The following is a 27,555-nucleotide window of genomic DNA, read 5'->3' as shown; positions in this document are numbered from 1 at the left end:
CATCCGAGATCTCGATGGGATGGTTTGGGGTCCCGGTTGCAGGCTCCACGGGATCCGTATCCTCATCCATGTCGTTGCCACCCGAAAAGTGATCTTCGGGTCCTCGTGGGTTAAAACCCACGGGTTCTTGAATGTAATTAGCCGGGTTGAACTGGCTCTGAAAGGCGGGAGTGGGGTTGCTGAAAGAATGGTGCGACTTTGATCGCTGTAGTGGTATGAAGGATGCTTAGGGGTTGTTGGGCTCGTTTTCAGACTGTGGCCCAAATGAGTGTAGGTAGCATGGTGAGGAGCTTAGGGAGACAGATCGCCTCCCGGGTTCAATATATATCCTCCAGGGCTCCTGAGGACTCGTGCTCATAGTGATCAAGGGTGTACGCCGGTGAGAAGGCCCGGCTTCGTGGTCATGGCTAGTAAATAGAGCCTTACCTCGTCCTCGTCTCATCCTGGGCGGCATTCTTAAACCTGTAAACATAATTAAAGATAACAACAAGAATATATAAAATAAAAGACAAAAATAAAATAAAACAAAACAGAATTTGTCCTATGTTCTTTGTCTAGACTCAGAACTCGAGGAATATGCAATTTGTGTGCTGAGATTAAACACAAAAAAGGCTAGTGTTTAATTCACTCAGTGTTGGCTCTGATACCAACCTGTCACACCCCTATTTTTCCATGGGTCACCGGTGGGCCCAGTGGGAGTATCATGACGTAGTTGATATCATCATAGTCAAACAACACAAATTTAAAATGCACAGCGGAAGCAAAAGGATAGATTTATTTCAACCGAATAACTATTGTAATATTAAGTATCACAAACAGTTGAAATAGATCCACAGGCGGATCAAAAGAAAAAGGAAACTTGTTCAACAGATTTATTTGCATCCAAGCTTGCGAGACTCTAAATGATGCTAAGGAGAGGCCAGCCTATTACGCGTAGTACCTGTACTTAACCTTTTTGGGAAAATACGTCAGTTTACACTGGTAAATACAATTTAACTGACTCATTTTGAAAAGGTTTAAAATTGATTTGAATGCACATGGCACAAAAATATTTTTATAACTTGGGGTAATTATTTGAATATAAACTTGTAAAAGATTTACATGTTTCTTATGCGTCCGGTAGTCCGGGTTAACACTGGGTTAAAGGTCAATAGACACACCACATGGTATAGTCCCGCATCGGTTAAACCCAAAACCGGCGGTTATACCTTAATATTTATTTATGCACTAACGGGTGTACGCCTACACCCGTATGCTTAGGTCGTGGCCATTTCGTAAAATCATTCCAAGGATATCCGGGACATGGTCATTAACCCCGCAAAGGCTTTAAGCAAACAAAACAATTTTAACGGGTCATTTCAATGATTTAACCTACATTTGATTAAAGATTCAATGCCCAACCAAGCGGTATTTTATAAATCGTACCCCAAGCCCGTATAGGGAAAATAAGTTAAAAGTATTTACCTGAGCAAGTATAGTCACAATAAGCAAGTGCAAATAGCTTTTACTGGATCTCCTATTCTGGAACGAAGGTTTATAATAACCTATTAGAATCCTAACGGGTCTTTAATTTAGCCTAAGCTTAGACCGGTTAGTTTTTAAAGAAAGAGTACGGTTCAATCGCATGGAAGGCGAAGACCGGTTTAGAATGTGATTTTTGACCCGACAAGCTTGCATGCTTGTTTGATATGGGTAACTTAAACACATTCTGGATTTTGAGACAATAATGATATGGTTTGACCCGTTTCGGCTAATATGTGTAAACTAGTTACATAAGCCGATCCGAACGCGGAAGGTGCGTAACGAGTAACCATATGAATCATATACAAGTTCCCTGAGTTAATATGCACTAAATATGTTGTGACATCAGTAAGATATCTTCTATTATGCCCAAAATGATTTTAAACTCAAACTATGCCTCATAAGGGTATTTTGGTCATTATAAAGGGTATAAAAGAGTTTAATTTGTAATCTGAGTTACAGGTGTGATTTATTTAGTAAATATACTTAATTTAATTAGTTATAATAGTAGGGTATCATATATATGTGAAATTTATTAATTATAACCATATTATGCACCATAGGGGCATTTTGGTAATTTCACATAAGCTTAAAAGGTCAAAACTGGAAATCTGAGTTTAAGAGTTTTGCTTACTGTTATAATATAAAAATTTACTGAATATATCAGTAGGTATCAAACCTTATATATATAAACTAGTTTTTATACATACTATGCTTTAAAAGGCGATTTGGAGCCATTTCCGGGTTTTGTATATAAAGCTGATATTTTTAATATTCCAGAAGGCTCAAAATAATTTATTTAACATAATGAATCAGTAGAAAAAGGTTTGAGGTCAAAAGGATTTATAAAACTCATTTTATAGCCCAATAGGGCAAAACCGGCAATAACCGAAATAAGCTTAAAACTCTAAGTTATGCTCAGCCTAAAAATAAATAAAAATCTTCAGAAATCCAAAAATATTATTTTATATTAGTAGGTAAAAAGTTTGATATTTAAAATTTGGGTTTAGATAGGCTATATGCTAATTACGCCATTTAATTACTAAAAAGGCTTCTAATTACGCTAATGAGCATAACTCTAAATCTAGACCTCAAACTGATGTAAAATTTTAGGTATAAGTTTATAAATCAGTAACTAAGGTGTCTACTCTTTTACATTTTCAAAATCATAATCTAAGGTGGAAAGGGCATAATAGTCAACATTTAGGCGATTAATGGAAACTTGCATAATAATTGGACAACTAATGAACCAAGCCGTATAATCACAGAGAGTTATACTAACATGTAACTAGGTCCAAAAGAAGCTCTAAGGCAATCCTAAACTAGGCTTAAACGGGTCAGAACTGAAAGTCAAAGCATAAGTCAAACTATGCGACTTTCGGTTCCCAAACGAGTCTAAACTGAAAATTGTCGAGTTGAACATGTTTAGACATGTTCTTATTTTAATTACCAAGTTATATTAATGATAAAACGGGTTACATGGATCCTACATTGCTAATTATGTATTAATTTAAAATAAAGCTTTCTGTTGACTTTTTGTAATTAGCTTTGACCCGACAATTGACATAGTTAGAGTGGGAATCAGAGAGTACCCTTTTAAGGGTTTATTACCCACATAATTACCTACTTATTGGTATTTTTAATTCGAGATTTGACTGGATAATTATAGCTTAATCTCGAAGTCAAACCTTAAGTACGACGGTTTGACTTTTAGCTAATTAACTAAGCTAAACTGAATTAAGAAGGATTAGGAACACTTACAATGGTCCTAAGTAAGATTAGGGACTTTAGGAAAGATTGATTGCTGTCCAGAGAGCTTCAGAGTAAGGTTGCAATTGTGTTTGAATGAGCAAGTCTCAAAGTTGCAACACCAAGTTCTTATATAGTGCACAAAATGCCACAAGATCATGCCATGTAACTCTACTAATGTTGTGAGTCATATCTGCGCTTCCCAGAGTGGTGCTTTTTACAGACCTTACACTTGGGCTTATCTCCAGACTGATGCCCGTCCTTCTTGGATCCAGACCCCTTCTTGTGGTCATTGTTTCCCTTGTGCTTCTTGTCTGACCGTCGTGAATTGTCATCATCATGCTTTCTCTTCTCTGCATCCGTGTTCCTCAGCGATCTCTGCCTGACCGCGTCCAGTGTGAGGGACAAGGATATATCAGCTACAGAACTGAATGTAGCTGGCCGAGAAGCCTTTACACTTGCCTTGATCTCTAGGGCTAAACCCATAGTGAAACGAGCTATTCTTTAGGGTTCCGGGGTCACAAGATAAGGAACCAACCTTGACATTGTATTAAAGCTCGTGAGGTAGGCTTGGCAATCCAGGTTTTTCATCACCAATGACAGAAAATCAGACTCAATCTTTTCAACCTCATGCTGAGGGCATTAGTTCTCCTTGATTAGTGACACAAACTGTTCCCAAGACATGTTGTACAATGGGATTTTCCCTGTAGCTTGAATCAAGGACCTCCACCAAGCTAATGCCTCACCCTTAAAAGACTAAGAAACAAACTTCACAATGTCTCTTTCACACCCACTAATATCTACCACAGTGTCCATTTCATCCAACCAAGTCATGCAATCCACTACCCCTTTCTCCCCAGTGAAATCCCGGGGTTTGCAAGAAACAAAGTATTTATAGGTGCAACCTTTGGCACGTGGTGCATTATCAAACACTATCTTCTTGGAGGGAACACTGTTTTGGTTTGAAGAATGTCGATCATCATCTTTCTTTGATTCTTCTTTCTTAGGCTTAGGTTGGATAGAGGGTGGCTTGCTGTGAGCCTCCGAATGAGTGTTAGGCTTGGAATGCAGTGTAGATAGGGTCCTACTTCGAGTCCCACTAGATTCACTATACTGCCGATCCATAGCCCTTGTAACAGCATTATCAACTAGTGCTTGCAGTTCTGCACCAGTCAGCTGTATCCTAACATTCTCGCGGTTTTCCACCAGATGACTGTTTACTTCATCTGACCCAGCCATGTAGCTTTAATTGCTACATATAGAAAAATAATGGGCAAGGTTTTATTTAGAAGCTTTTACAGTATTTTATGATTTATTAACCATGGTTTTAATAGCCATTTTTGGTTAATTTGTTAATTATTTATATATTCGGGACCATTATTATAATCCTATATTTTAATTTAATAATAGCACAAAAGGGCATAGTCATATAGACAAATTAAATTTTTAAACCAAGACTTTTACAGAGTCAATATATTAAGGCTTTAATCAAAGTTCATTGCCTTACTCTAGACAGGGAGTTATAAGCTACTACTGTCTTTAGTCCAAAAGGACATTAGTTATAGCCCGTAGGCACTTCATCCTTAAGGGATGGTTATATAATTAAGGGAATTTAAAACAACCCAATTAAAAGATGACCTATGTGATTTTATCGCATCACAGTTTGTCATGAATGTTAACATGCTTTCAGACGTTCACAAGAATTGGAATCTTTTGTGTAGGTTCTACCATATTGGCCATGTCTGCAACGACATATAGGCTAGGTTTTACCTTTAAGATTCTTTTAATAATTAACGCAGAACAGTCCTAAATTGAGATGTTAATATGGATCTGAATCTAATTATGGAACTACCATCTTGGCCATGTCTTATGATGACACATGGCTAGGTCTTGTCCTTTTTAGATTTTGCCATTTTAATATAATGGTAGATCTTTTAATAAGAAAATTTATTTTCATTTATTTTATGTTTCATGCACATAATAAATAACAAACAAAACGAAAACTTAAATTAAACATCTCATTAATAATTCAAACAAGTACATTTTTGCCCTAAACGGGACTTCTACAAAATAACATGCCCACGCAGGGGTAGAGTACAAAGGTCCTTAATGATCCCTTCTTTTGGATTTCCCCTTGATCAGGTCTGATAATCCCTTGAAGAAGCCTCGAGTGTTACTGCGCTCCGTTTGAATATCCCGTCCACATCGGTCCAATCTATCGAGGACCTCTTGTTGACGTTCCGGCGTGATTAGCTGCGGCTGCGGCGGCTGGTGATGCAGTGGTTGAGGAGGTGGCGGTGCTGGTACACATAAGGTGGGTACCCAGTAGTCCAAGGACCACCATAGGGCCCTTTAGGGTGAGGAGCATTGTAGTCCCACGCCTCCTAGTACGGGTCCACATTGGCATAGTTGTAGCTGTTGTGGCCTGGTAGCTCAAACGGGTTATATGCCGCTGAACCGGCATATGCAGAGATTGGGTTATCAAAACCCAATGCTGGCGCCACAGGCGCAAAGTTTGCCTCTGAGACAGGGTTTGATGGTCCCCCCATCTATGGGTCTTCTTCTTAGAGTGGCGGATAGTGACTGCCACTCGAGGGATGAGGAGTGCTGATGTCGACTCCTCCTCGCATGGACATCCGCGCGATTGATCTTCTCCGCCTCGGTGGTTCCTGAAGCGGCTACTCCACTGGTGGTGGTGGTGGTGGCGGAGTGACTGCCACAAATCGGGAATCCTCGGAAGGATCCTGCTGTTGTTGTTGTTGCTGCTGCTGCTGGTACGGAGACGAGTGTTGAGAAGGTGTAAAATACCAGTCCCACTGGTTAAACCTTGCCTGGTAGCTATCCGGACCGTGGTAAGGCGATCCATGAAACGAGGACCCATCCGAGATCTCGATGGGATGGTTTGGGGTCCCGGTTGCAGGCTCCACGGGATCCGTATCCTCATCCATGTCGTTGCCACCCGAAAAGTGATCTTCGGGTCCTCGTGGGTTAAAACCCACGGGTTCTTGAATGTAATTAGCCGGGTTGAACTGGCTCTGAAAGGCGGGAGTGGGGTTGCTGAAAGAATGGTGCGACTTTGATCGCTGTAGTGGTATGAAGGATGCTTAGGGGTTGTTGGGCTCGTTTTCAGACTGTGGCCCAAATGAGTGTAGGTAGCATGGTGAGGAGCTTAGGGAGACAGATCGCCTCCCGGGTTCAATATATATCCTCCAGGGCTCCTGAGGACTCGTGCTCATAGTGATCAAGGGTGTACGCCGGTGAGAAGGCCCGGCTTCGTGGTCATGGCTAGTAAATAGAGCCTTACCTCGTCCTCGTCTCATCCTGGGCGGCATTCTTAAACCTGTAAACATAATTAAAGATAACAACAAGAATATATAAAATAAAAGACAAAAATAAAATAAAACAAAACAGAATTTGTCCTATGTTCTTTGTCTAGACTCAGAACTCGAGGAATGTGCAATTTGTGTGCTGAGATTAAACACAAAAAAGGCTAGTGTTTAATTCACTCAGTGTTGGCTCTGATACCAACCTGTCACACCCCTATTTTTCCATGGGTCACCGGTGGGCCCGGTGGGAGTATCGTGACGTAGTTGATATCATCATAGTCAAACAACACAAATTTAAAATGCACAGCGGAAGCAAAAGGATAGATTTATTTCAACCGAATAACCCTAACTATTGTAATATTAAGTATCACAAACAGTTGAAATAGATCCACAGGCGGATCAAAAGAAAAAGGAAACTTGTTCAACAGATTTATTTGCATCCAAGCTTGCGAGACTCTAAATGATGCTAAGGAGAGGCCAGCCTATTACGCGTAGTACCTGTACTTAACCTTTTTGGGAAAATACGTCAGTTTACACTGGTAAATACAATTTAACTGACTCATTTTGAAAAGGTTTAAAATTGATTTGAATGCACATGGCACAAAAATATTTTTATAACTTGGGGTAATTATTTGAATATAAACTTGTAAAAGATTTACATGTTTCTTATGCGTCCGGTAGTCCGGGTTAACACTGGGTTAAAGGTCAATAGACACACCACATGGTATAGTCCCGCATCGGTTAAACCCAAAACCGGCGGTTATACCTTAATATTTATTTATGCACTAACGGGTGTACGCCTACACCCGTATGCTTAGGTCGTGGCCATTTCGTAAAATCATTCGAAGGATATCCGGGACATGGTCATTAACCCCGCAAAGGCTTTAAGCAAACAAAACAATTTTAACGGGTCATTTCAATGATTTAACCTACATTTGATTAAAGATTCAATGCCCAACCAAGCGGTATTTTATATACCGTACCCCAAGCCCGTATAGGGAAAATAAGTTAAAAGTATTTACCTGAGCAAGTATAGTCACAATAAGCAAGTGCAAATAGCTTTTACTGGATCTCCTATTCTGGAACGAAGGTTTATAATAACCTATTAGAATCCTAATGGGTCTTTAATTTAGCCTAAGCTTAGACCGGTTAGTTTTTAAAGAAAGAGTACGGTTCAATCGCATGGAAGGCGAAGACCGGTTTAGAATGTGATTTTTGACCCGACAAGCTTGCATGCTTGTTTGATATGGGTAACTTAACACATTCTGGATTTTGAGACAATAATGATATGGTTTGACCCGTTTCGGCTAATATGTGTAAACTAGTTACATAAGCCGATCCGAACGCGGAAGGTGCGTAACGAGTAACCATATGAATCATATACAAGTTCCCTGAGTTAATATGCACTAAATATGTTGTGACATCAGTAAGATATCTTCTATTATGCCCAAAATGATTTTAAACTCAAACTATGCCTCATAAGGGTATTTTGGTCATTATAAAGGGTATAAAAGAGTTTAATTTGTAATCTGAGTTACAGGTGTGATTTATTTAGTAAATATACTTAATTTAATTAGTTATAATAGTAGGGTATCATATATATGTGAAATTTATTAATTATAACCATATTATGCACCATAGGGGCATTTTGGTAATTTCACATAAGCTTAAAAGGTCAAAACTGGAAATCTGAGTTTAAGAGTTTTGCTTACTGTTATAATATAAAAATTTATTGAATATATCAGTAGGTATCAAACCTTATATATATAAACTAGTTTTTATACATACTATGTCGTTAAGATGCTTTAAAAGGCGATTTGGAGCCATTTCCGGGTTTTTTATAGAAAGCTGGTATTTTTAGAATTATAGAAGGCTCAAAATAATTTATTAAACATAATGAATCAGTAGAAAAAGGTTTGAGGTCAAAAGGATTTATAAAACTCATTTTATAGCCTAAAAGGGCAAAACCGGCAATAACTGAAATAAGCTTAAAACTCTAAATTATGCTCAGCCTAAAAATAAATAAAAATCATCAAAAATCCCAAAATATTATTTTATATCAGTAGGTAAAAAGTTTGATATTTAAAATTTGGGTTTAGATAGGCTATATGCTAATTACGCCATTTAATTACTAAAAAGGCTTCTAATTACGCTAATGAGCATAACTCTAAATCTAGACCTCAAACTGATGTCAAATTTTAGGTACAAGTTTATAAATCAGTAACTAAGGTGTCTACTTTTTTACATTTTCAAAATCATAATTTAAGGTGGAAAGGGCATAATAGTCAACATTTAGGCGATTAACGGAAACTTGCATAATAATTGGACAACTAATGAACCAAGCCGTATAATCACAGAGGGTTATACAAACATGTAACTAGGTCCAAAAGAAGCTCTAAGGCAATCCTAAACTAGGTTTAACGGGTCAGAACTGAAAGTCAAAGCATAAGTCAAACTATGCGACTTTCAGTTCCAAACCGAGTCTAAACTGAAAATTGTCGAGTTGAACATGTTTAGACATGTTCTTATTTTAATTACCAAGTTATATTAATGATAAAACGGGTTACATGGATCCTACATTTCTAATTATGTATTAATTTGAAATAAAGCTTTCTGTTGACTTTTTGTAATTAGCTTTGACCCGACAATTGACATAGTTAGAGTGGGAATCAGAGAGTACCCTTTTAAGGGTTTATTACCCACATAATTACCTACTTATAGGTATTTTTAATTCGAGATTTGACAGGATAATTATAACTTAATCTCGAAGTCAAACCTTAATTACGACGGTTTGACTTTTAGCTAAACTGAATTAAGAAGGATTAGGAACACTTACAATGGTCCTAAGTATGATTAGGGACTTTAGGAAAGATTGATTGCTGTCCAGAGAGCTTCAGAGCAAGGTTGCAATTGTGTTTGAATGAGCAAGTCTCAAAGTTGCAACACCAACTTCTTATATAGTGCACAAAATGCCACAAGATCATGCCATGTAACTCTACTAATGTTGTGAGATGATCCCAGGTGCCCCTATGTTGCTATATACCAGATACCAAGCCCCTTACTAGTCTAAATTCTCATGTTGTCTCTTGAACAATGTATGGATTGTTGTACGTTCTTGTTAATAAGCTATTTATGCTCAAGTTATAGTCCAAATTAAGTAAATAAACTATAATAAGGGTTGGACACATATATGTATAATGACAAAACTCCCAACTAAATTAGAAAAGGAAAACCAAAATAAATGTATATTAAAACATGATATGTTTGTATCTTTGGTTCATTCCAGTGACATTAGTCTAATATGTGAACATAGTTTAAGCCAGATTTATCATCAAGTCTCCTTGAGTAAAAGTTCATGACGAAATCTTTAATAGTAAATTCTCTATAAATTTGTGGACTTTCTTCTGTGATAAGCTTCTGGATGGGCCCATAAATTTTTGTTGGTGTAGAGACACCATGAAGAAAACAAGCAAATGATGTTCGTGCCCGAGTTACATTGCCAATTGCTCGATGGATTACACTTTTGAACTTGTCATTTGATATGATCTACATGGATTCAACACAAAATAGTTAGCATCACTAGTTCGTTTCATGTATCCTCTTCTAGATTACATGGAACAAGTATTAATTTTGGTGGATTCTTATATGCAACAACACTAAGGCCTCAAAAGTAAAAGGAATTATAACTTTTTTTTATTCAAATTGGCTTTAAAATCTTTGTCAAATCTTTCAAATTTATGTAAGCTTATAAGTTGTCAATTATAAGATTTCTTGTGTAATGTATGTGTTCACTTACATAAGTTTCTATGATATATGTGGTATGTTATAAGATAAATACCTGAAGAAGATTCCCAATATTGACAACAAGAGCACTTGGAATAGGATCGACACTCGCCCATTGGTTTTGATGCAAAACTTGAAGTCCCCCAATCTCATCTTGCAAAAGTAGAGTAATGAAAGAAGCATCTGTGTGCTTGCCGATTCCAAGGGTTAGGTCAGGTTTCGGGCAGGCCGGGTAGTAGTGGCCAACCATGAGTTTACCCTTCTCCAATTCCAAGGACTTGAGGTAGTTTAGTTCTAGTCCAAGAGCTTCTGATAGTAACTCAAAAAGGGTGTCTACAAACTTCATGACATGGCTTAGATAGTCAACCGTGGCATCTCTGCTTGTTATAATGCACTTTAGTTTTCTATTAACCATGGGTTTAATTAATACAAACTAGAAGCTCTATAAAACATTATACTATATTATTAGAATATAAAGAAAGTAAACAACGATAATTTATAAAATATTGCATTGTAAAACTAATAAGAGAAAAATATAATATGTTTAAAATTCTTTATAACTAGTAAGATTACACGCGTTATGTCGCGAGCTTTCTGTCGATTTGTATTTTGATTCAGTATAGCAGCCAAAAGAAACATGCTCAAAAGAATATCTATACATGTTTTAAATCAACTGAAAACCATAAAAATAATTTAAATTGGAGGTACGGGTTGATTTTAAATTAATTGTAAATAGAAATGTAAACACTATCTTTAATATAACTTTAATAAAAATTTACGTCTAAACGTAAATCAACTTGAATTTATAGCGAAACGTACATAAAAATAAGCACGTAAGAAAATATTGTTGTTAAGTTAAGAAATGGCACGGGGCGTTGCGATAGTGTCAAAACGTAAAGTGACTCAAATTTATACAGTCAAATTAAAACTTATTATATTTGACTACAGTCGTTTTCAAACAAATTTACATCAAAATTTAGAACAACTAAAAACATACATAAAAATAAGCACGAAAACGTATTAGACTTGACCCGACTCATTTATGAAAAAAATTTCGCCAAAACGTAGATCAACTGAAAAACGTACACAATAATAAGCATAAGAACATATGTCACCCAACTCATATTCATGAAAAAATTACGTTGAAACGTAAATCAACTTTAATTTATACCGACACGTACATAAATATAAACACGTAAAACTCAATTAAAAAGTTTCTAGAAAGTTAAGATTTTGTAAGTGTCAATTCTAAAAGGTGAGGGGTAAAGTATAAAAAAACAAAACAAAAAAAACAAAAAAATTATAAAAAAAAATTGAAACCACGATTCACATAAGTTACTAATTGTATTATAGTTAATTAATAATAAAATAAAATATTTAAAAAAAGTAAATAACTTTCTAATCTATCTATACTATATTATAAGGTCATGTGTAGTGGGGCGTTATGCACCCACATAAAGCCCCTATAAAGCCCCAAACACCATTACAAAGGGCTTTATGAGACAAAAAAATTAGTGGAGTGTGATATATATAGCGCTAAGTATGGGGGAGATTTCAAAGTTTGGACCAATCAAAAATTAGTTAGTGTTTTTATAATTAATTAATAAAACCGAAAATTAATAATTAGGTATTGATGGGTAGGGGCTTTATGACTACGGGCTCTAGTGATATAACGCCCTATAAAGCCCCTGTATGACGTGGCACGACACGTGTCGCATAACGCCCCACAAAGGGCTTTATGATGGCCTACTGTATGAGGGTGGGGTATTTTAAAATACCCCCCCCCCCCCCGTTATTTATAGAAAGACCCCTAAAATGAGGGTAGTTTGCTATTTTAAACACTATCTATTTTTAGCCCTTAAACTTATTACACTTAACTCCTTGAGGTTTTAACAAAATTGTAGATAATTAGTAACAATTCACCCATCCACAACAAACTTATATTTTTTTTACGTATTCTTGACATATCTTATAAACTATATTGTTTAAAAATATTCCAAAGATAGCATGACGACCTGCACATTTTTGTCGACGTTTCGGTAGTAGTCTTGTTTAATATCGACGGACGGATTAAAAGGTCAAAGTCGATAATGCTTTAGTATACGAGTAATTAATACATGTGATCTAATGCGCCTAATCTACAAAGATGGACTCCATCTATGCAAACAAAAACAAAAAGAATTACAAGTACCGTAACAAAAAATGTAGATATTATGTGTCACACTTTATTTTATTAAAACTGTCTAATATCTATACTTAGATATATCTTATAAAAACTTAAAACTAACCATAACAAACTTCCTAAATAAAAGGGTGGTGAATCTAAAATTAAACCCTAATGCACTTCTATAGTTACTATTCAATGTCGATGCACGGATTAAAAGGTACAAGTCGATAATGCTTGAATGTACTAGTAATTAATACTTGTGATCTAATGCGCCTAATATACAAAGATGGCTCCATCTATGCAAACAAAAACAAAAAGAAGTAAAAGTACCATACCATAAAATGAATATATTATGTGTCACATTTTATTTTATTAAAACCGCCTAATATTTATACTTAGATATATCTTATAAAAACTTAAAAACCACAACAAACTTCCTAAATAAATGGGTGGCAAATATAAAATTAAACCCTAATACACTTCTATAGTTACTACTATAAATACATAGCAGGACACCCCTATATCTATTGCTAAACAAATTTAAAAATGGATCCAGTTCTGAATTCAATTGTTGCGAAAAACCAAACATGCGAGATTGAAAATTCCAAGGTCAGTTTTGTTATATCGAAGTAGTGAATAATTGTTTTCTTTTATTTACTTTTATGTGAATGTTAACTTATTTGATTTTTTAGATTCAGTTGCTTGATGATCATGCAAATTTAAACAACCCAGTTATTGAACAAGCATCTAAGGTATTGATTTTTCAGATTCAGTTTCTTATGGTGCAATATTTAGTCTATACAGGTCTAATCTTCATCGTGATTTTAGCGAAGATGTAATTTTAAGGTTTATTTAATCTTTTTTTAACTTTTGTGTTCTATTTTTGTCTTTTTTAAGTATCAGAAGTTTGAGACTCAAAGGAAGAGATCCAAGAGACTCTCTAAATGGAAATGGAGTGAGGTTATTGTAACACCCCGTGTTTTCGAATGTCAAAGTCAAAGTCAAAGTCAAAGTCAAAGTCCAAGTCAACTTAGACTTCTTTGACTGATAATAGTTCTTTTTGCTTCTGTACTATGTGGAGTAAGTGTTGTCTAAATAAAATGATCGAATGTTTAATCAATGCGACCGATTTACGACTGTGAATAGTAGGAAGTAACAATGCGATAAAGTTAATCAATCAGTAATCAAACCGATCTAACTATCATCGAACTCGAAACTCGAATTACGCGAATTTTGGTGTGGTTATACGTGTGTGTGTGCCTTATGTGTTACCTGTGTGTGTTTACTTTATGTTTTGTGTGGGAATCAATCGAAACTCGAATCGAAACTCGAAAAGCAATCAAACCCAATCGAAACCGACATCGAAACGTGAATTACAGATGATTGTATGTTAGATATAGTAGTTGGGACTGAAAGTAATTTGACTAGGAACTCTATCGTATTCGTATCATCGTTCATCGAAATCGAAATATCGAAAACCGTCGCAAAACACTCGAAGAGGGTTGCTAATCGAACAGGAAGCACCCTGATCGAACAGGCCAGCCGATCGAACAGGCTGTTCGATCGAGCAGGCCATTCGATCGGAGGTCCTGGCCGATCGGTTGACACTTTCCTCTTTGGGAGGCCTATAAATAGCCCTGTCATTGTCACTCTTTCTACTTTTGGAAAGCTCTGACCGAACCAGCCCTTGTTCTTCACCTTTTCTCATATTTCTCTCAACTCCGGTAAGTTTTCACTCTAATTCTTGTACGATTTTGGTCATTACACGATTCTACACCTTTCTATCTTTCAAAACTTGATTTCTAACCGAGAAATCACCAAGATCTAAGTGTTCTTGGGTGATGTCATCATGGTGTTCTTGAAGAACATCATGTTTTGGCCTCATTCAACCGTGAATAGCTTAGATCTGACCGATTTCCACATAAACAAACTAAGATTTGTAAGAATCTTAACATTTTCATGGTAGAAAGGATTGAAAGAAGGATTTCCAACTTTCTTTCAACTCTTTTACACTCAAAACCTTAAAACCGATAGAAACGGAGCTCGACCAGCTAACTAATCATTCTAACAGTCAAGAGGTTCAACATTCGGATTCTATCTACGAGGTTCACCGATTTCGGGTTAAACGCCAAACTACCGTTCCGAACAATTCACCGGCCGGACTTGGGTGACTCCTGTCCGAACCGGTGAAGCAAGTAAGAACCCACGTTCTATGGTTCAACTCGTTGTCAAAAATACCTCAAAATCATATCAAAACAATCAAAACAGCCAAGTGGTAGACGTAAGGCCGACCAGGTCAGAATTGCTGGCCGAACGGCTAGGATGTCCGAACGAACAGCCCAGCCGATCGGACATACCAGCCGATCGACCGGGCCAGCCGATCGGCTAGCACATGGTCCCACACTTTTCAAACTTCATGAAGTATGCTATTGACGAAGTGATGTTCGATCGAATATGCTACTCGCTTGGTAACGAACAGCCCAGCCGATCGGACATACCAGCCGATCGACCGGGCTAGCCGATCGGCTAGCACATGGTCCCACACTTTTCAAACTTCATGAAGTATACTCGCTTGGTAAACATTACTCTTCGGATCATGAGATACTATGCTTCAACACTTAATCGCTTTACAACTCGTTCGTAGTATGGAGTGCCACCCGATCGAGCATGTTGTTCGATCGAGTGAGATCCTGCTGAAGACTACTTCTGAAGTTCCTAACCGATCGGTTAAGCCGGCCGATCGAACAGACCGTTTGATCAATCGCCCTAAAAGGTAAGAACACTTTAGTGTTCTCAAATGCTGCAACGAAAACTTCAAAAGTTCAAACCATCATACACAAACACGTCAGAGGAAGAAACAATCCACTCGAATGGTCCAGCCGATCGAGCCTACCGGCCGATCGAGCAGGACTGTTCAAACGGACTTTCAAACCGAACGAACAGCCCGTTCGATCGAACCAGGTGTTCGATCGACCAGGCTATTCGATCCATTTACATTCGTTTGCATTTCCGAGTTACTCATTATTGTGCTATTGAACTATTCAGGCTAACCCTACTCTCAGCGCTCCCTTCAATCCATAATCAATCACTGTGAGTATGCTCGAATCCCTTTTTGCTTTAGCACTTTTGGGTGTTACATACGTTACTTATCAAAATCACAATCGAACACGCTATTCAAACTATTTGAACACTAACCGATTGCATGTATTACATGACCAAATGTGTGCTTGTTGTTATGTTTACACGTGGAATGCTGTCTACCTGCCTTAGCAACGTAGTACTATAGTTTGGACTCAGCACCCGTTCACACGGGGGTTGTTAAGGACAATTACTTGCATGGATTACGGTGGTAATCATGTATTGCGAACTGTCTCGGACAGTCAACCCGCAGTCGCTGGTATCGATAGATCCATGTCGATAATTAACATGCATCCTTTCTCTCTGTGTACGTGCTGGTTATGCGTAAACTATTCGAACTCTATATGCTATTATCAAACTTGTATGCTCACCTTTACATTATATGTATTGACTTTATTTTAACGTATGTAACAGGTATTTAGGATGCTTACTTGCTCTTCCTGCTGTGAAATCGAGGCTAGGAAAGAGTCTAGAAACCAAGACAATTTATATTTATGTACTTAAATCTGAGTTGTCGGAACATGTTTTGTTTGAAGAATATCTATATCTGTAATAACTAAATTTATCTTATAGGTCACGGTATGGGACGTGATATTTAAACTATTCGGTAATAATAGTTGTTATGGAATTTCTTTGAACAATCTGTTTCGCTCAGTGCCATGCCCCAATGATTCCGCCATCGGTTGGGGTGTGATAGATTGGTATCAGAGCCATAACTATAGGGAATTAGGCTAGACACGACCTACTCCGGGTCGCTGTCTTAGAGACCTAGGCTATTGTTAGAAACCAACAGACCAAGTTCATATGCCCTATTCTGCGATTATCCGCTATCACTGCACTCGAGTTTTCAATTAAAGTTAAGCGATTTGGTCAGAATTAGGTGTGAAAACCGCAAATTCCCGACTAAATTGCCTGACTAATATGGATTTTATCACCTTATCAATGACTTTTCAACAAAAATGGGGAGAATTATGCCGAAATAGGAGTGAAATCCATATTTTGATGAATAATTTCCTCAAAGTTTCCTAAAAACAAGGAAGAAATTGCTAAGCCAGGGGTGAAACCCTAACCTGGGCAATTTATTCTGGACACTTTTCATCTCACCAAAGCTTCGATGGACTCCAACGACCTGAACTCACAAGTAGGACCTGGGGAATGCGTGTGGAATGCCCAAGAAAACGAGGCAGAAGCATGATCCCGAACGTCGAAAGTGACGACAAGTCTACTGTGAATAGTCGATTTGCTTTGGGTCAGTCGATGTCTAGTAGCCGCAGACAATCTATTTCTCGACCTTATGTGTTTCGATTCTGAGCCTGCAACCGCAGACTCTGATGACTCAATGATTTTATGTGTTTGTGTGAGTTTGACAGTTTATGTGTTTAATTTTGATGTTCACTCGATTTTTGCTATCACTTCAATCGACACACACGACTCGCATTGCTATCTATCTCAATTCGATATTCAGTTACAATCTAGACGATACTATGCTATGCTGTGCTATAAGACTAAGTTGGGCTATACTATACTATACTATACTATTCGACACGCTATCCGACTATACGTTGCTACTCAATATACTATATGCGACCAATATATACGAACGACATGCGAGCTTTGAATGATAGGTTTCTGTATTCTGACTACCTCTGCGATCAAATAGGAATGTGTCATGTGTTTATATGTTCTGTGCTCTACGTGTTTGTGTGTTTCCGTGATCTATGTGCTCTATGTGCTTCTGTGCTCTATAATTACGTGTATCTGTGGTTGTGTGCCTATGTGTTTATGTGATATGTGTGTCAACGTGTTCCTAAGCTTTAGTAGTCTAGACGTGTGAGGTGAGATTCGATTTCGCTGTGTTGAGTCCTGTGACGATGTCTGTTGCAGACCATGTCGTCGTCTGGATCCCGACACCACCTGACTCGTCAGGAGAAGAGAGATAAGCGTCTCGCCGCCATCATCCCCAAAAGTGTAGCAAAGGCTGTGAGCAACGTTTATGAAAACGCCAGCAAGTCGTCTGAAGAATCGCGAACAGACGCTCCCAAAGATGCAAACAAGGCTGCTTTTAGTTTCAAGCAATTCAAAGCATGCGGACCCAAAGAGTTCACCGGAGAAGATGGCCCTACCGCCATGTTTCATTGGTTCGACTCAGTCGAAGTCACTCTGCGCCAAAGAGGATGTCCTGAAAATCTCCGCACTCTCAATGCTACAGGCATCTTTCAGTCCCGTGCTCTAGACTGGTGGACAGCCGAACGGAACAAGCGCGGAAATGATGCAGCTTACGAGCTAACATGGGAGGAGTTGAAGGCAATTATGATCGACGAATTCTGCCCTCGTCATGAACGCCAAAAGCTGGAGGACGAGTTTTGGACCATCAAGCAGAAGGATGGAGACAACGCTGCTCTCACTGCCCGTTTCAAGCAGCTTAGCATCATATGTCCTGATCAAGTCAAGACCCCAGATCAAACCATCAAGAAGTACATTCGAGCTCTACCCGATTATGTAGCCGACTTTGTTCACGCCGCCAAGCCAGCAACGATTGAAGAGACTTACCTACTCGCCGCTGAGGTCAATGACAAGCGAGTGAAGTCTGGTTTTTAGGATAAGCAAACCAAGTCTCTGCACCAAGCCACCGCAACAGCATCCACCGACACCGCCACTGCTCAATCCTCCAAGTCATCAAGAAGAAAGAAGAAGCACAACAACAATAGCTCCAGCAACAAGAGCTGTGCTGCCGCAACAACCGCTGCTCCTCTACAAGCTGTACCAGCTCAGCAGCAACAGTACCACCGCTCAACTCCAGTAATCAATGCACCGCCAGCGAAGCGTGCATACACAGGCCCTCACCCGCTCAGCCCGACATGCTCGTATCATCATCCAGTGGGTCTAGCCTGTCGTTTTTGCGCTCACTGCAACCTTTTCGGTCATTTCACTGCGAACTGTCGCTTTGGTCCCCGTCAAGCCCCAGTGCAAGCTACTGTCCACCAAGCTCTGCTCCCCGCCCCTCAAGGCCAACAAGCAGCTCAAGCACCTGCAGTCAATGCTCGAGTCTGCTTTGCATGTGGTGATCCTAACCACTTTGCAAACAGGTGCCCGAACAGGGTGGTTAAGCAAGAGCCCCAGCAGCCGCAGCAACAACAGCAGCCTCAGCAACAACAGCAAGCAGCCCATGCTCGAACCTTCAACATCAATGCCCGCCAGGCTCAGGCGGATAACAACGTGGTTAATGGTACGTTCCTTGTGAATGGTATTTATGCATCATGTTTGTTTGATACTGGAGCCCATAACTACTTCGTGTCGTTTGAATTTGAGAAGCTCCTTAGTCGTAAGCGCTTTTATCTGTCCTCGTCATTCGAAGTCGAAGTCGCTACTGGAAGAACCGTCGCCGTTAACTCTGTTCTTCGTCATTGTACTCTGGAGCTCAACAATCATATCTTTCCAATCGACCTTATTCCGATGCAACTCGGAAGTTTCGACGTCATAGTAGGCATGGACTTCCTTCGCGAAAAACATGCTGAAGTTGTGTGTTTTGACAAGATGATTCGATTCTCGCTCGCAAATGGTGATCTTCTATGTGTATACGGTGAAACAGCATCGAAAGGTCTCAAGCTAATGTCATGCGTCCAAGCCGGTAAGTATCTCCGCAAGGAGTACAGGGCTTTCTTGGCCAACATAGTAGTAGCGGAAAAAGGAAAGAAAAAGAAAGCTGAAGTCAGAGACGTTCCAGTGGTTCATGAATTTCCTCAGGTGTTCCCTGACGATCTCCCTGGGATACCGCCAAGTCGTGATATCGACTTTCGTATTGACCTTATTCCGGGAGCTAACCCTGTTGCCAAAGCCCCGTATCGACTCGCTCCATCCAAAATGCGGGAACTCTCAAACCAACTCCAGGAATTACTCGAAAAAGGATTTATTCGCCCGAGCACCTCTCCTTGGGGCGCACCAGTCCTTTTCGTCAAAAAGAAGGATGGATCGTTCAGGATGTGCATCGAGTATCGGGAGCTGAATAAGCTAACCATCAAGAACAGATACCCTTTGCCCTGAATCGACGACTTATTTGATCAGCTGCAAGGTGCCCAATGTTTCTCGAAGATCGATCTGCGTTCAGGCTACCATCAATTGCGGATTCAAGAGGAAGACATCCCCAAAACCGCTTTTCGAACCCGATACGGCCATTATGAATTCGTTGTTATGCCTTTTGGTCTAACTAACGCACCCGCGGTCTTTATGGAGCTGATGAATCGCGTGTGTAAGCCTTTCTTGGACCGTTCCGTCATCGTGTTCATTGACGATGTCTTGATATATTCCAAATCGAAGACCGAACACGCGCAACATCTACGTTTGGTTCTCGAGTTACTTCAGGGGAACCAACTCTATGCCAAGTTCTCCAAGTGTGAATTCTGGTTAGAGGAGGTTCAGTTTCTGGGTCACATCGTGAATAGTCAGGGAATACACGTCGATCCTGCGAAGATTGAAGCCGTCAAAAGTTGGATTACGCCTAAGAACCCTTCTGAAGTTCGTTCTTTTCTCGGACTAGCGGCCTATTATCGACGATTTATCGAAGGATTCTCTAAAATTGCTGTGCCGCTTACCGCTCTTACCCGTAAAGACAAGTCTTTTGTTTGGGGAACCGCACAAGAGACTGCCTTTCAAACCCTCAAGCCTATGCTGTGCAACGCTCCGATTCTTACACTGCCCGACGGAAGCAACGACTTCGTTGTCTATTGTGATGCTTCCAACCTTGGCCTTGGTTGTGTTCTTATGCAGCGAGACAAGGTTATAGCGTACGCATCTCGTCAGCTCAAGATCCACGAGAAGAACTATACAACCCATGACCTCGAGCTAGGCGCAGTTGTCTTTGCATTAAAGATTTGGCGACACTACCTGTATGGTACCAAGTGTACGATCTTCACTGATCACAGGAGTTTACAACATATCTTCAATCAGAGGGAACTTGACATGCATCAATGCCGATGGGTAGAACTCCTCAACGATTACGACTGTGAGATTCGTTATCACCCAGGCAAGGCGAATGTGGTTGCCGACGCGCTCAGTAGAAAAAGTTATGTGCTCAGTATCCGAAACGTTCAAGCCCAGCATAATCTCGAAGCCCTCATCCGCGAAGCCCAGCATGCGTGTTTTACTGAACGCACCTTGAAGAAAGAAAGGATTTATCACGATGGAGCTCAACTTGTAAGCAAGGCAGATGGGATTTTCTACTATCTGGACCGAATTTGGATCCCTAAGCGGACCGATTTGCGAAAGATTATCATGAATGAAGCCCAAAAATCCCGATATTCTATTCATCCCGGTGCTGATAAGATGTACCAGGACCTGCGTTATAAGTACTGGTGGCCGGGCATGAAACGGGATATCGCTCTTTACGTTGGAAGTTGCTTAACTTGCACAAGAGTCAAGGCTGAATATCAAAGACCTTCTGGCTTACTCGAACAACCGCCGATACCTATATGGAAGTGGGATAGTATAGCTATGGATTTCATAACGAAACTCCCGCCCACGCCATCAGGTCATGACAGTATTTGGGTTATAGTTGATCGTCTGACCAAATCAGCCCACTTCTTGCCAATACGAGAAGACTACAAGGTGGAACGACTAGCCCAGATCTACATCGACGAGATCATTTGTAATCATGGTACGCCTCGCGACATCATCTCAGACCGTGATGCTTGGTTTACCTCGAGACTGTGGGAAACATTTCAAGCAGCGCTTGGCACGTCGCTTAATCTGAGTACTGCATTCCATCCACAAACCGACGGACAGACTGAAAGAACGATCCGTACTCTTGAAGACATGCTCCGTGCGTGTGTCATAGATTTTGGTGGTAGTTGGAACAAACACCTGCCATTAGTCGAATTCTCGTACAACAATAGTTACCATGCCAGCATCCAAATTGTGACAACTCGTATTTCGAACCCACTTTTGTGTAACGTAACGTGATTATGTGAACAATAGTAATAACGTGATATATGTGAAATTGTGATATGTTTATATGTTGCATGATTAGACCGTACATAACCCACTCGATTACACAATTTACCTCGGCCCACTCGGTTTACACTCACTTGGACTCGAGACCAAGGAGGACTCGATAATGGGTTCGGCCCATTCCCAACACACAAAAACACGACACCCTTGGGGGTGTTCCCTCATTCTCGCAAACTCACACAAGTTACACAAACCCTAGAACTCTTGCATTCCCTCTCGACTCGGAACAAAGGCAGCCGACACCCCTTTCGCGAAGCTTGTAGTTCGGATTAATCACCTTTAGCATCTCGGTTAGTGTTCATGTTTACCGATTACCTGTTGAATGATGTTGTGAAGTGTGTGTTACAATAATCATACATGTTAATCTAGGGTTCTTGTTAGTATGATTGTGGTGTTCATGTTATTCGGTTCATGATAGGGTTAACTATGAGTATATAAGGTTGCATGATGTAGAACTGAATGGATAAGTGTAACCGGCTGTGATGTTATGATTTGGGAATATGATTTAGGTTGCTTGATAGTCTATGAAATCGATTGTCACATGATCCGATCCACTGTTCTTGATGATAATGGTATGAACATGCATGAATCTTGGTTAAAAACTGTTGTTTGATCCGTATGAATGCCATTGAAAAACTGTTAATTGATCCTGATTGAACTGCCAAATTTGTGCATAATCTGTTACGGAATTTAGAAGCTACAAATCAGGAAGTCAATTACACCGGGTTGCGACAAGAGGTTGCGAGTCGGGAACACCTAGTCTCGACTCGAGACCTCACACCGACACACAGCAGCACAACTCGAAACCGTGGTTGCGAGTCCAGTTGCGACTCGAAACCGACACAAAACAGCATGAACCGAAACCACGGTTGCGAGTCCCGTTGCGACTCGAAACCGGACCATGACAAACCGAAACGACCCTTGTTGCGACTCGAGACCTTCCTCCGTTGCGACTCGAAATCTCGACTCGAGACCATGTAACCGTACACGCTGATATTGGGCCTGCACACTATCACGAGCCCAACTGATTGGGCTGAACACTTGGACTATGCTTGTTATGTAACTGTTTACGCTGATACCTATACGATGATGAATACTTGTACAACCTGTTACAATACGTGTAGAACCTACGTGCAATACTTGAATACGAATCTGATTGGTATGATAACTTTGGTAGGACGTGGTTGATCGCTTTTTAACTTAATTGAACTGTGTGTATCATACCGAGCAATCCCAGGTGAGTTCATTGCATTTTCTCAAGCATGCGTCCCGGTGGTTTGGGACAACTAGTAAACATTTGGACGGGAAACATTGGGTAAACAACTTAATCGGTTTTGGTCATTGCCTGGAGGGCAATGGGGGTAATTAGTTGATAGCGCTATTAGGTACTAATTATCTGGGTTTCACTATGGTTGTTTAGAGGCACACTCCTCGGTTACGTAAGGGCGTTTTCCCTAGGGTAACTAACTGAACAACATAGTGGGTTGCTAAGAGGCACACTCCTCGGTTACGTAAGGGTGTCGTCCCTAGGGTAACTAACATGAGCAACAACGTAACACAACAGTGAATCGTATTAACATATATCTGGTAACACAACTCATGTACAAACCTTGAACTCACCAGCGTAGTCTGACACACTTGTCTGCATGCTTGTAGGTCATTAACACTTGGGACATGGATTTGCTATCTGGGAGTGCTGGAGTGGTCATGGATCGAGGCTCTTGGATTTATTTACATCAGATACTTTGGTTTTAAGTATTATGAAACAATTGCTAAACAATTTATTATATGCTTCCGCTACACGATACATTGGGAATTGACACTATATTTTATTTAAGTATTTACTATTGGTTCAATATGATTGGTGGCTCAAACTCTGATGCGTAACACGCCTCGCGGGGGTTCCCGCTGGTGGAATTATTGGGGGTGTTACAGTTGGTATCAGAGCCACTGGTTATAGTGAACTAGGTTTTAAAACGTTTTGTAAAACCAGACTATAACCGAACGCCTTCGAACATCGATCATGACACTCAGCTCCAGATTGCAAGGTTCGTCTCTCCCTTTATACATTACTAGCTTAGCAGTCACACACTCACAACGTATATGAACTGACACATTTAATACTATAGTGACTGGATAGTGTGACACTACTCGTCGATTCATATGAACCATAGACTTGTGATACCACCTGTTGTGTTGTTTGAACGGAAGAAACTTTGAGCGCAAGCTAAGAGGCACTGAGATAAGCATGCAAATTGCCTTATTATTATGGGTGCACACTTAATAATAACACGGGGTGCATGCAAGTCCCAGTGAGGCTTATCGAGCGTGAGAAGGGTTCTGCCTTACTATGTGTAAACTTGGTAGTATAGAGATATCTGTATGACACCTGACTTCCATCTCGTTTCGATTTCTAAATCGGTTTATTCCCAACTATAGAAACATGAGTGGACGAGGACACGGACGTGGCAACATCAACATGACTCAGGCTGAGTTGACTGACCTAATCAATACCCGCGTGGCTGAGGCCTTAGCAGCCTATCAAGCTGGTACGGAATGTACCAAGTACTCTTTACTCTTATACCACGTACACGTCTTTTCATCCCTATAATGTGTTCCCTTTCATCATTTAGGTCAGCAAGCCCAACCTCAACCTAACCAGCCTGCGTGTACATTCAAAATGTTTATGGACTGTAAGCCACAGACTTTCACCGGAACTGAAGGGGCTGTGGGACTTCTAAGATGGTTCGAGAAAGCAGAGTCTGTGTTTGCTATCTGTAACTGTCCCGCTGGGGACAGGGTGAAATATGCTGCGGGTACCTTGGCAGATGGTGCCCTAACGTGGTGGAACGCCCAGGTACAGTTGTTGGGCATCGAGGCAGCGAATGCCACAACCTGGGAAGACTTTAAAGAACTGATCAGGGAGGAGTACTGTCCTCGGGATGAAGTCCAGAAGTTGGAAAACGAATACTACGACTTGAAGATGGTTGGATCTGAAGTCGAAGCGTATGTGAAGCGATCGTATGAACTGGCCGACATGTGCCCGAACTTGTCCCGGCCTATGTCTCGGAGGATTGAGTTATTCATCAAAGGGTTGCCTCCGCGTGTGAAGAGCTTGGTCACTGCAGCCCATCTCAATGATTTGACACAGATCGTTCGTCTGACTCATAAGATTGTGGACCAAGAGGTGGAAAACGATTCGTTACCTCCGCGTATTTCGGCCGCTACTGCTGCTACACCCACTGCCACTACGTCCGCTAATGATAACAAGCGGAAGTGGGGTGATTATGACAAAGCATCCAGTGCTGGCCAGACTCAGAAAAGGCCAGACAACAGCAACCGCAACATCAGCCAGTCGTCTTCTGTCAATCAAGGCCAGGGAAGTGGCCACAGCCAGGGTTCTTATGCAGGGAGAAAGCCACGGTGTAACAAATGTGGCTATCATCATTGGGGGCCGTGTGGTCGGACGTGTAACAAGTGTGGTAAGCCAGGCCATGAGGCCAGGGATTGTAGGACCTCACAACCCAAACACCAGCAACCACAGAACCAACAAAACCAGAGACAACAGGGACAGCCACCTCAGCAGAACCAAGGTTTCAGGAAGGAGTGCTATCAGTGTGGTGACGAGGGCCACTTTAAGCGGGATTGCCCTCAGTTAAACCAGAACGCCAACGACAACAACCGCCCAAATAATAACAATGCTGGGAACAACAACAACAACAACAACAACGGCAACAACGGGGGTAATGGTGCTCGGGGCAGAGTGTTTCAGCTTGGAGCAGGGGATGCCAGGAATGACGGCAACGTTTTAACTGGTACATTTCCTGTTAACAATCGTATTGCTTCTGTATTATTTGATTCGGGTGCCGATTGGAGTTATGTGTCCCTAGAGTTTAGTCAACGATTAGGGATAACCCCAACACCTTTAGAAGTTAAACAGGTAGTAGAACTAGCAGATGGTAAAACGATAGAAGCCTCGAACGTCCTTTTCGGGTGCAAACTAGATCTCGTGGGTCAGGTGTTTGATATTGACCTCCTTCCCGTTACGCTCGGTAGTTTCGATATAGTGGTAGGCATGGATTGGTTGTCCAAGCACCAAGCAGAAATTTTGTGTAAAGAGAAGATCGTGCGTATCCCTCTCCCTGACGGGGAGTCACTGTTAGTTCAAGGGCATCGTAGTGGGGCGATGGTTGGGATTATCTCGGCCATGCGTGCACAGCAGTATCTACAAAAGGGGTATCCAACAATGTTAGCGTTAGTTACCAACGCTCAGTCTGAAGAGAGAAAGATTGAGGATCTACCAGTGGTGCGAGAATTCGCTGATGTATTTCCAGAGGAGCTACCAGGGTTACCTCCTCACCGTCAAGTAGAATTTCAGATTGATCTTGCACCGGGAGCGGCTCCAATTGCTCGAGCTCCTTACCGGTTAGCACCAGGAGAGTTACAGGAACTGTCTAATCAACTGCAGGAGTTGTTGGACAGGGGCTTTATTCGACCCAGTTCTTCGCCTTGGGGAGCCCCAGTTCTGTTCGTAAAGAAGAAAGACGGGTCATTCCGTATGTGTATCGACTATCGAGAGCTCAACAAGGTGACCATTAAGAACCGCTATCCGTTACCACGCATCGACGACTTGTTTGACCAGCTGCAAGGGTCAAGTTTCTATTCCAAGATCGACTTAAGATCAGGTTATCACCAGGTAAGGGTTAGGGAAGAGGATGTTCCCAAGACAGCTTTTCGAACGCGCTACGGACACTATGAGTTTTTGGTCATGCCGTTTGGATTGACTAATGCACCAGCGGTTTTCATGGATCTCATGAACCGCGTATGTAAGCCTTATCTCGATGAATTCGTTATAGTATTCATCGATGATATCTTAGTCTATTCGAAGAACAAGGAAGATCACGAGCGTCACCTACGTCTCATCTTGGAACTTTTGAGAAGGGAACAACTGTATGCGAAGTTTTCTAAGTGCGACTTTTGGATTCGAGAAGTGCATTTCCTTGGGCACGTTGTTAACGAGAAAGGGATACATGTGGATCCTGCAAAGGTGGATGCAGTTAAGAATTGGGCAGCACCAAAGACTCCGTCTGAAGTGCGGCAATTTCTTGGTCTCGCAGGGTATTATCGTAGGTTCATTAAAGATTTCTCGAAAATCGCGCAACCCCTCACCTTACTGACACAGAAGAACACGGCGTACTCTTGGGGAACGAAGCAGGAAGAGGCCTTCCAATTGTTAAAACAGAAACTTTGCAGTGCACCGATTCTGTCGCTACCAGAGGGAACCGAAGATTTTGTGGTTTATTGTGATGCTTCGATTCAAGGTCTCGGTTGCGTGTTGATGCAACGCGAGAAGGTGATAGCTTATGCTTCTCGTCAGCTGAAGGTGCACGAGAAGAACTACACGACACACGACTTGGAGTTAGGAGCGGTGGTATTTGCGTTGAAGATTTGGAGGCACTATCTGTACGGTACCAAATGCACCATCTACACCGACCATAGGAGTCTCCAGCACATCTTCGACCAGAAAGAGTTGAATATGCGACAACGACGATGGGTGGAATTATTGAACGATTATGAATGTGCCATCAAGTACCATCCGGGCAAGGCAAACTTTGTAGCTGACGCCCTCTGCAGAAAGGATAATGCACCTAGGCGTGTGCGAGCATTGCAACTCACGATCCAGTCCAACCTTCCTTCCTTCCCAGATACGAGACGCTCAGTTAGAAGCGTTGAAACCAGAAAATGTTAGAGCTGAAGCTTTACGTGGCTCGAGGCAACGACTAGAACAAAAGGGAGACGGCGCTTACTACGTAACCGGGCGCATTTGGGTCCCATTCTTTGGCAACTTACGGGAACTTGTAATGGAAG

The 27,555-nt window shown here is 40.9% G+C and overlaps 1 protein-coding gene across 1 annotated transcript in view; it reads right to left on the bottom strand.

The window, feature by feature from the left end:
* Positions 1 to 9,789: 9,789 nt before the first annotated feature.
* LOC110895860 (1-aminocyclopropane-1-carboxylate oxidase homolog 1) overlaps positions 9,790 to 27,555 on the bottom strand; it is a 34,675-nt gene continuing 16,909 nt past the window's right edge. The window contains exons 2-3 of the mRNA XM_022143223.2: positions 10,435 to 10,756; positions 9,790 to 10,142 (exon numbers count right to left, since the gene is read on the bottom strand). Coding sequence (XP_021998915.1) covers positions 9,888 to 10,142; positions 10,435 to 10,756 — 577 coding nt within the window. The 3' untranslated portion in view covers positions 9,790 to 9,887. The remainder of the gene's footprint in view (positions 10,143 to 10,434; positions 10,757 to 27,555) is intronic.

Source organism: Helianthus annuus, chromosome 12 (assembly GCF_002127325.2).
Source record: "Helianthus annuus cultivar XRQ/B chromosome 12, HanXRQr2.0-SUNRISE, whole genome shotgun sequence".
Taxonomy (NCBI): domain Eukaryota; kingdom Viridiplantae; phylum Streptophyta; class Magnoliopsida; order Asterales; family Asteraceae; genus Helianthus; species Helianthus annuus.
The sequence above is the reverse complement of the archived record's forward strand: the minus strand, read 5'-3'. Positions and strand labels throughout refer to the sequence as shown.